The sequence below is a fragment of the Phytophthora infestans genome, genomic scaffold (genome assembly GCF_000142945.1).
Source record: "Phytophthora infestans T30-4 supercont1.94 genomic scaffold, whole genome shotgun sequence".
NCBI classification, from domain to species: Eukaryota; Oomycota; class Peronosporomycetes; order Peronosporales; family Peronosporaceae; genus Phytophthora; species Phytophthora infestans.
The window spans coordinates 35,511-45,203 of NW_003303665.1; the positions used below are offsets into that span (position 1 = coordinate 35,511).

The window sequence follows — 9,693 nt, forward strand, 5'->3', positions numbered from 1 at the left end:
CAGGAAGAAAAGCACTGGCATGGTCCACGAATAAGCAGTCGACAGTGCAAATGGGTTCTTAAATCTCTTTGAAATCACCAACAGCAAGACACCACCGAGGAATCCTGGAAGACACAGGATGATGTTGCGAGAGTCTTTGAACGAATCCAGCATCGAAGAAAAGTCGTTGACGACTAATCCAGTGCTGACTGCGAAACCGGCAAAGAGACAGAAGATGCCGGTGTAGGCGAGATAGCCTCCGATCACGGGCATCGGTAGGTACGAGGCCAGAGCAGCGAGCTTAAAGCGTCCCATAACGACAAGACAAACGCCTAACGAAGCTGTTGCGACGCCGATAGTGACGATAGTCGTGGCAATCTTCGCCTCTGCAGTCACGTCTACGTCGTCGTTGTCGTTAAGCGAGTTACAGATCGAGGTGGCCATGGCGCTAAGAAAGATGAGACCGACATTCTGGACTTGACCGATGGCGAACGGTAGCGAGCTCATAAACGTGAACATGAGCTGGTGGATTGCGCTGGAGAAGATGACGAGCTTGGACAAGGCCGGCATGTAGTGCAGGAAGGTCGGGTGGCTGAAAATGATGGCGGCATATCCGTACATGGTGGGGATGGCTCGAATCGAGTTGACAACGCCAAACGTTAACGAGTTCGCGAACCTGGTCATAGGGTGTGAACTGTACGAACGGACTTCAGGCTTGCCGTCGGAATGCGTTGGGCCTCGGCTGAGTAGGAATGCTCGCGAAGCAGGAACATCAGTCTTTCGACTTCGATCATGAGTGATGGAGGCCATGCCCGCGGAGGCAAGACGCTTCACTACAGAGGGTCGGAAGGCAGAATTAGCCTGTACGCGCTTGGTGGCAAATCATGAAGAAGGCAGGAATGAAACATTGGAAGCGCTGCTGCTTGGCTATGTCTACTGAATTTTGTTATGGGGGTTGGCTTGAGGTATGTAATGCTTGAACAGATCATGTTCGTACTTGTATTAATACCGGTTCTACTTTTGATAATCTAAAACTTATTTGTACTTGTATTAATACCGGTTCTACTTATGATATTCTAATACTTATAAGTATTTACTAAACATAGTATTTATTTCATTATTAGAAATAAAACCGAAGAGCAAATTTACTCCTTTTAGTAAACATAAGATTACTTCCAGTAAACCGGTATTAATTTCAAGTACTTAAGTAAAAAGCCTTTAAGAGCGTTGTTAAAGGTACCGAGCAGCTCGTACTTAAGCGAGAGTTAGGGGCACATGGTCCGAGTGCCTCCAGGCACGTAGGCACCGAGTGATGTCCTACAGGTACCGATTACAATTCAGAGCGGTAATATTCGGTATTTTATTGGCAGTTGATTTCAAAAATTACATCGTTTGTAGACATTAGATCGTGTGGCTCTCGTGGATCCAGCCATGCACGTTGCATGAATGTGACTTGTTGTACTGATGTGTTGCTTGAAGGTACACAAGACTTAATGTTTCACGGGGAGCATTCATTTACTTGTAGGCGGACTGGTGGTGACGGACGTGCATCTGCTGGGTAAGAGAAGGCGCTCATGGCTCGAGCGTCTCTGGGTGGACTGGCAGGTGCATATAGCCGCCCGAGCGGCTGTGGACGTGCACAAACCCGATGTGGCCCTGGTACTCGGCGACCGATTCGATGAGGGGAATCGTTGGACGTCAGATGCGGATTACGGCGAATACGCTGGGCGGTTCTTTCGGGTCTTTTCCAGCTTTTTGCCCTTGAAGACGCTGAACTTGGTGCGACTAGTTTGGAGCTACAAGAGGTTGCAATTGCTGACAGGATTTTTGACAGGTCGGCAACCATGATACCTCGTTTGGACGGGACATGAGGATTGAGGACTTGAAGCGCTACGAAGTCACGTTCGGGGAGGCGAACCGGATTGACGAAATCGGAGGCCACACATTTGTGAGGCTGAATACGATGGCGCTGGACGCGGATGTGGCTAGTCGAGCAGTCAAGACGGAGGCTAAGAGGTAGCAATTGCAGTTTTTCAAGTGTTCAAGCTGGAGATCTGAGCGAACGATTTTCTTTTCTTCTCCTTCTGCTTGTGCAGCTTCCTGGAGAGCGTCAACTTTGAGGACCTTCGAGCGCGAACGACTGGCAGTGTAGTGTTGCTCACACACCTGCCGCTCTTCCGTGCTGACGACCTCCAGTGTGGAGAAGAACGGCTGCGCGAAGCGGGCCACGTCACCTATGAGCACCCGGGTTTCAAGTACGAAACGCACCACCACGTTCTCTCTCGCGAGCTGTCGACGGAGTTGCTGGCCAAAGTGCGGCCGGATCTGGTCTTTTCAGGCCACACACACGCCTGGTGCGCGTATAAGCTTCCTTGAAGGCAAGGAAACATTCTGCATTTACCGGTAATCGAGCAAGTTGTGAGCTGATCGCTTTTCGTCCATGTCAAACGCTGCAATCACCTGCAAGTCCATCCAGTGGATGACCTAGAACTCATGTATGATCAGCTAACCATCGCACATTGGGATCATCACCTGTCGTTAGATTAGAAAACTCTCAGTGACAGCAATGCACCTCACCGAAAACTAGGTCAAGAGCGAGACAGTGAAGCATTAATGTGCATGAATTCATTTGGCAAGACTAAATGTAGCTACATCAGACATTTCAGCATGTAACGGAGCCTTAAAAATCGTATGAATGCTAAGGTTGGTTTGGCTGGCAGTGGAATTCCTCTGAGGTAGCACTCGAAAAACATAAGGACAGCTACACCGCAACTTGATCCATCTGGCTGTCGTGAACGTGTTTCTCGCTTGATTGTCAGAAGGGTACATAGTTCTCCAAAAATACTCTTCAGTTGGGCTTCACAGGTGTCGTAGTACTTTGCCTTCGACGCTTGAAGCGGGTCAAAGAGCGTGATTCTCCGGGTCTCTCTCCGAAAATCGATCACAGCACCGCACCAGTGGTTGTTGTCGATATGCAACGGTATCAGCACTATCTTGTTTGTTTTCGCGAACGGGTTGCCGGCTTTGACAGTCGTAAGCTGCTGCTCTCGGAGCTGGAAACGCAGGAAGAGAGGGTTGACGACGCCAACATCAGGATGCTCACGGTGTAGCAGCGCTATCCCGTGCCCCATACAATTGTCGTCAAGCCATGAACTCCCACAAAATGTCAGTAGGGCTCGATACGGTACACTGCCAAACGATGTCACGCGTCCGCCTCGAAGCATAAGCTGCTTGATTGCATTTTCACGCTCTTTTGGTTCGGTAGCAACTCCATCAGACAGTTCATCTGGAATGATGAAAAAATCCATGAATGACACCCACCCGATCTCCACTTGTATTTCCTGTAACTGAAGGTACAGTAGAAGTAGCCAGTACATCTTGCTTGGTGACTGGAGATACAATACCAGCACCCGATACTTGCTCAGTGACTGGAGGTACAGTAGAAGTATCCAACATTTCAGGCTCGGTGACTGGAGGTACTGCAGAGGTACCCAACACTTTCTGCTCTGTAACTGGATGTGTTTGGGCTCCTTAGGTATCGCTGCACGCTGCGTCGGAGCTTGCTCGTCATCACTGTGGTCACACTTTAAAGCCGTCAGAGAGTAGGAGACCCTTGTGGTATCATCGCGTGCAGAATCATTGTTATCGAACGAAAAAGGCAGTGAAGCCACCTGAGACAGCGGTTCAACGCGATCGTCTACGCGTCCGACAAACGGAGCTACTCCATCCTTGATCACCTCCTCGAATTTCTCCAATGCTACCATCATCTCTCCAAAAACGTGAGTTCCATTTCTGCTCATGATATCGGCAATACTCATTCCGCGTTGGAGCGCATGCTTGTATTTTGTGGTTCCGTTCAGCACCTGATGATTCCTTGCTGCCATTGCAGAATCGCAGATTTGAAAAGCTTGCACGCAACGTTAGTGTCTGGGATATCTCTCAGCGGCTGGTTGATTTAGTTTGCACACCAACTGCCACCGAGACGCGATATTGCGAAATAGGAATAGCAGTCTTGTCGTTCATTAGACGCCAATACATGACGTGGCGGCATGGTAAAAGCATTGCTCGCATAAACACACACGAGCACTGATATCGCTAAAGGCACCTCAATAAACACATAAAATTAGATAGGGATTACAGATAAAGTTCCACTGGTTCACGTACCGAAGTATCCACGTGATATACACTTGTACGGTTGTCTCCAGTAAGAAGAAACAAACTTGGTTGCAGTTCCTTTATCTCGTAATGGGTCTTTCTATCCTTGGACATCCAGTACTGCTGCTCAATTAGCCGGTACGCATAGGGACTTACATCACGGGCAAGAATTTTTAATTCTTCATCTGCACCTTCGTAGCGCATCTGACCAACATCAGTTATCTTCTTGGCGTACTCCATCTCGGCAACGGCTTGTAAGAACATCAAGGTATCGACGCATTCATCCAACGCCATGTCTGCCCTTAAAATATCCTTGATATGACCCCACGATGATTCCAGTCTGTGGTAAAACGGCCCAAGTTCAGTACTAATTTAGAAGCAGCATTCCGAAAGCCATTGTACCTGTTGTTTGTGTGATTCCCCAGATGGGGTACATCAGAACGCGCATATAGCACCCATCGTTCCTTCATAGAGTCCCAATTTCGCATGAAATATTCCAAGAAAGGGTGCTTAGGCTCTGGAATAGTGTCGCTGTCTCGAAGCTGAACTCTATCGAGCAGGAAGTACATGTACTTCAGATATTTGATGTACTCCTCTGGAGAAGCAGCAAGTCTCATCATGTCGACAGCATCCCCCACTTGGTCTTTGTCAAAGCTCGAGGGTCCTCCATACTCACGCTTCACCATTTCAGCACGAATATACTTCTTCAGATGGAAATGGCAGAGAATAATTTTCACACCCGGAAATTCGTCCTCCAGCAATCCAAGCTCGCCCATATCCTTGTCGATGACTATTACCTTGACCTTCTCCCACGAAGAGTTGTGAAATTTAAAGGATCGAATTGCATCTGTCAGACATTCCGCGCTCTCATTCTCCATAAGACTGTGATGAACATACTGGCCCTAATAATGCAGAACGTTGAACAAATAAGTTAGTTACACATAAAGTAACTCCAGTACCTCAAAGAGTAACTCCAGTACTCAAGCAAGACACTTGTGTAACCGGAGGTACTTCGAAGCTGCATCGTGTACAAGAGTCACTGAGCGAGTAGCGAAAGGTACCTATACTCACATGGCCATATACATCGTTCACCATGAAAGAGAACAGCTTGTAGCGTGACTCATTCGTATTGTGCGTAGCAACGACTAGCATAACTTCAGGGAAAGCTTTAAACCAGCGCCGCATCTGCCTTGTTTGAAGTGTGATTGTCTGTGTGATCTTTGCATCGTCAATGAACACGGACGCACGATTTCCTCGACTCTCACACACACCTCGCAAAACGGTTTCCAACCGCTCCTCAACGGTAGCACCCCCCTTTCGCTTCTCTTTCATCTTCGCCACCATGTTGAGGACATCCCGTAGCATGACGTTTTTGCCTACACCGATCATCAGAGAAATATAAGAAAACATGTGAAAGCAGTAGCAGAGCTTGTCGGCGCACCTGTCTTCTTTCGAAGGTACTGCATGATCAACTTCGGTTTCGACCCGGCAGCCTGGAGTTCGTCGACGAAGGCAAGAAGGGCAGGGTTATCCACGCGTCGATTTGAGGCATGATTCTCGTAAATCGCCTTCGACACCTTGTGGTTATGCTCAACGCTACAGGCAGTGATCCGCACCATAAATTTTTGAACGTCTTCGGCCCCATTCCATGAAACGGCGGCTTTAATGTTTGCCTTGCATCCCGTACTCTTTTCGAAGTAACTCTTCCGGATTTCTTTCCCTCGACTCTTCCGGTTCCAGCCATTAGTGCACACTAACTTAATCCAGAAGTTGCCAAAATCCTCCGGAATTAAGCGTTCAGCTCCGTCGTCAACGTCACCATCGTCACCTCCTTGTTGCCCAAGTAGAACCTCACCAGCGCGACTCGCCGCTCGCTCCTTAATCTCGCGGTTACGCTTCGCTACCGACGTTGATGTGCGTTGGCGGAAGATCTGGTGTGTTTGTGCTTGATACTGCGCAATGTACGCATTGAAATCATCCCAATTGTCGTGCCATTCGACATCGACCGGGGGTGGCGTCCAAGTGAACGACGGAACATGCAACTCGGGTTCACTATCACTCATAACTGCATGGAGAACATAAACAAAAGAACAAGTTAGTCGGTAATCCATATACATGCCTTCTGGGCTGCACTGACCTTCGGGGTGCACTGACTTGCGCTGGAAGAGGGCGATTTTCGAATGATAGGCTGAGAAATGCCAGGATGGGTGAAAGGGGGGAGAGGGGGTGTCATTTTTTATAAATATGGGATCCTAAAATTTGGAGTCAGCGGTATTTTACCTGGATAAATTACGTGCGCATACAGTTTGGTTTCGTTTAGATACGATTTTGCTCGGTACCTCTAACCAGTCTCATAAAATAATAGGATTCACCGATTTACTTTTTTTAACGTCGTGCAGGCCGTCCACCGGCCAGCGCCTTTCTTTTCGTAAAGTTTTAGCTCGCTTGGAACATGTTTAGATATTAAGAGTAAATAGCTCCACGAAAGATTTAAGGGAAACTAAAAAAAAGCCTAAAATGCTCTAATAAAACATACGTTTTCACAGGATGACCTTACTGCGCAAACTGCTATGCACACCCGTCCGAAAGCCCTTGCAGGTGACCATTTCCAACCGCGATCTTTTAAAAAAATTGATGCTTGTAATAGAAGTCTTTAAATTATCCTACAAAGCGAGAATTGTAGGTTTCTGGTAGTCTAACCGCGAAAAGCATGTACTGAAGTCCACCAGATAGGCTGGTGAAACCCCACAATTGTTGAGGACTTTTACAGTTGGTGGGGAGCAATTACAGCTCAGCAGATGTCGTAATCAGGACCATGTGCCACGCTATTCATTAGTGTTGATATAGAACCGCAACTTCGTGGACATCTACATGCACACTTAAAGAGTATATGCGATGTTCCAGTCACCTGCCTAGCAACCAGTAAAAACATGTAACAAATGAAGCGCTTGGTGGTGACTCGGGTCACCATAATGACCCGGCTCTCAAAAATCTTTTAAAAACTATTTTTTTAAATTGTTTTTAGATACGAAGCTACTCACGGGTTAAAAGAAGGAGAGTATAGAGGTCGAGGCTGTACTTTTCGTGACCGCCCAGCACTGAATAACTCTTCGCTCAGCCCCTCTGCTGTTTTCTTATATATTTTCCAAAGTAACTTCCATGTAATCTTTGGCTCCACAAAATACTGCTTAGGACGCCGATGAGAGCACGGAAACGTCTTCAAGTTCCCAATCTGCACAAGATGAAATAAAAAGGATGCATCGTCTTGACTGAACGCATGTTTTGGAGTAGTACCGCGGCGACGTGTGTGCAGCGTATCAAGCCTGTTTTCTACCGCTCCTCTTAAACTCTGTTTCGGTGAGCCTCCAGCTCCGAAAATAGCGCGTATTTGTGGGTCTGATACACCTTGGCAAATTAAACTGAGAACGATGCCTTCAGCCTGGTTGTGCTCGGACCCTCCCCATGTCAAATCCAAGGATCGGTAAGTTGCTTGCAGTTAACGGACAGTGTCCTCGCCGAGTGCCTCGCGAGCACGATCTATAGGTGACGGCTTACGTGATACCGCTCGACGGCGACCTGGTATCGTCTGAGCTGATCTTCCGGAACCTCCTGTTCGACGCCGCGCTCTACCGTCTTCATCGAAACGAATATCGCTGATCATCCCCTCGATGGCTTCAGTCTGGTTTGCATGCAGGGATGTCTGTGATCAGGAGCAGTTGGAGCTGTTGAGGCAGGTTGCTGGTCGCTCCGATTGCTACCGCGGTGGCGACGCAAAGTGGTTTTACGGTTTAAGGGGTGGATTAGTTTTAAATTTAGACCTGGATCTAAATCTCCCTACGATTACCTACGACTACGAGGAAGACCCTGAAGACCTTGAAGACCTTGAGCACGTGGAGATCTTGGCGATCTTGAATGGGTAGCTATCGCTGTGCAAGCACCACGAGGAAGCGCAAGATTTCGGCTGCTATCAGCTAGGACGCGCCTAAGTTCGGAATTACCTACTCAATGAGTTGGTATAACGCGCAATCGGGTTAGTACTGATGAGTGGAAAGCCGACCCACCACGTCAAGGAGGTAGCATCAGGCCAGAAGTGCAGGGAAACGCCTGAGCAAGCTCAAGCGCAATGCGGAATCGTTTACAATATTGTCAAGATTCCCTAAGTCCTGCAACAGACAATGCTCCTCTATCCAACCCTCGAACGGACCAATCTTGACCTCCCACACCAACTCCGCGTCTGTCGGCTGAAAAGAATTTGGTAGGCCCTCCCTACAAGGCTTTATCGGCTAAAGATCTCCCTCGGGACGCTTTGAGTATAACGTGTCAGGGTCGTATACGCCTGACGACAGCGGCTCCAGCATTACAAGTACAACAAAGATGAGAGCTTCATTAGAACAAGAATTCCGTCCCCGGGTCCTTGTAAGCTATGGCATTCGCAGCACAAACTTCATCGCAGAAGTCCTGAACTCATCTCAGAACCCTTTGATATCACCAAACGCCACTGAATTCCAAGTCTGACTTAGCAGCTCACGGTTTACGCTAAGAGGTAGTGCCTTTCCGGAGCCAGACCATTAGCCCGTCAGCTTTTCAGCCATGTGTGTTTGGTCCGCAGAAGTACTAGCAGCCGCGGTAAGCATTAAGTTTTGTCCTTAGCCCATGGTCTACCCAGTTACGAGCTACAACACCACTCTTCAATATGTTAAATATCTCGGCTAAGTCCGAGCACGAAGCCAAGCAGCCTAACACCACGCGCATAGCGGGTCACACCTTCCATGGTTCTACAAGAAACACCCGGAGGTCTCAGCAAGAGTCAAAAGACCCTCGACGCAGCAACCACCCAATGTGTAAAACGTCCCCACAAGCAATTGACCCAGATATAACACTAGCCCTGTCCTAAAACCGGTTGCCAACTGGCCACAGCAGGATTAAAATCCAAGCCAATCAGATTTTTACTCCAAGGCAAGCCAAGGAGCATGACTTCAACCCAGGCGAACCCAGGTCGAAGTTACCAAAAATAAGAGTTGCCCAACTGCGGCTAACAGCTGCTTCGTCGAGGCCTTCCTCTGCGGATCCTACACGGTACCGACGACGCGGAAGCCCCCCCCCCCTGCATCGACGCAAGGCTCATTCGCCGAAGGTCCCCCCCCTAACGCAGAATCAAGCCTAGATTCGCAAATTCCAACAACAAGAGAAGTGTTTTAAGGGGTCAATCCAGTGTACATCAGGTTACATAAAGAGTGACCCGTGACTCTTGTGGACAACTGGTACACGGTACCAGGTGCTCTAGGAGCCAGTTAGCGCATGACTACTTAGCTCCACTATAGGTAACCTCTAGTTTGTATAGGATCCAAGCTAAGTTTACTTATAAATACATCAGTCTTACATCTACTCTTCTGAGTAGCAAACCGTTCCCTCTTAGGCCGGAAACACGTGGACTAACGTTCACTCGGGTAGCAAATACCCTTAAGCACCTCCTCTGTGCAAGGTGCTGTGTGACCCCGTCATAAGAAGCCTCAAGCTGTCAAGCACTAGGGAGCAGAAACAAAAAATTACCAGCGGGTA

The 9,693-nt window shown here is 48.3% G+C and overlaps 3 protein-coding genes across 3 annotated transcripts; 2 read left to right on the forward strand and 1 right to left on the reverse strand.

Annotated features, from left to right (window-relative positions):
• Window positions 1-577: 577 nt before the first annotated feature.
• On the forward strand, window positions 578-2,355 carry PITG_19462 (metallophosphoesterase, putative; the record flags this gene model as incomplete). The annotated part of the gene is made up of 5 exons (XM_002996961.1): window positions 578-725; window positions 1,216-1,257; window positions 1,505-1,758; window positions 1,814-1,995; window positions 2,076-2,355. The coding sequence occupies 5 exons, from the start codon at window positions 578-580 to the stop codon at window positions 2,353-2,355; spliced, it is 906 nt and encodes a 301-aa protein (XP_002997007.1).
• A 272-nt stretch (window positions 2,356-2,627) lies between these two features.
• On the reverse strand, window positions 2,628-3,253 carry PITG_19463 (cysteine protease family C48, putative; the record flags this gene model as incomplete). The annotated part of the gene is made up of 2 exons (XM_002996962.1): window positions 2,628-3,168; window positions 3,249-3,253. 2 exons carry the CDS (start codon window positions 3,251-3,253, stop codon window positions 2,628-2,630), a joined length of 546 nt encoding a protein of 181 aa, XP_002997008.1.
• Window positions 3,254-7,562: 4,309 nt separating this feature from the next.
• PITG_19465 (uncharacterized protein) lies at window positions 7,563-8,054 on the forward strand (the record flags this gene model as incomplete). Its single annotated transcript, XM_002996963.1, has 2 exons — window positions 7,563-7,615; window positions 7,829-8,054. 2 exons carry the CDS (start codon window positions 7,563-7,565, stop codon window positions 8,052-8,054), a joined length of 279 nt encoding a protein of 92 aa, XP_002997009.1.
• Between the last annotated feature and the right edge of the window lie 1,639 nt (window positions 8,055-9,693).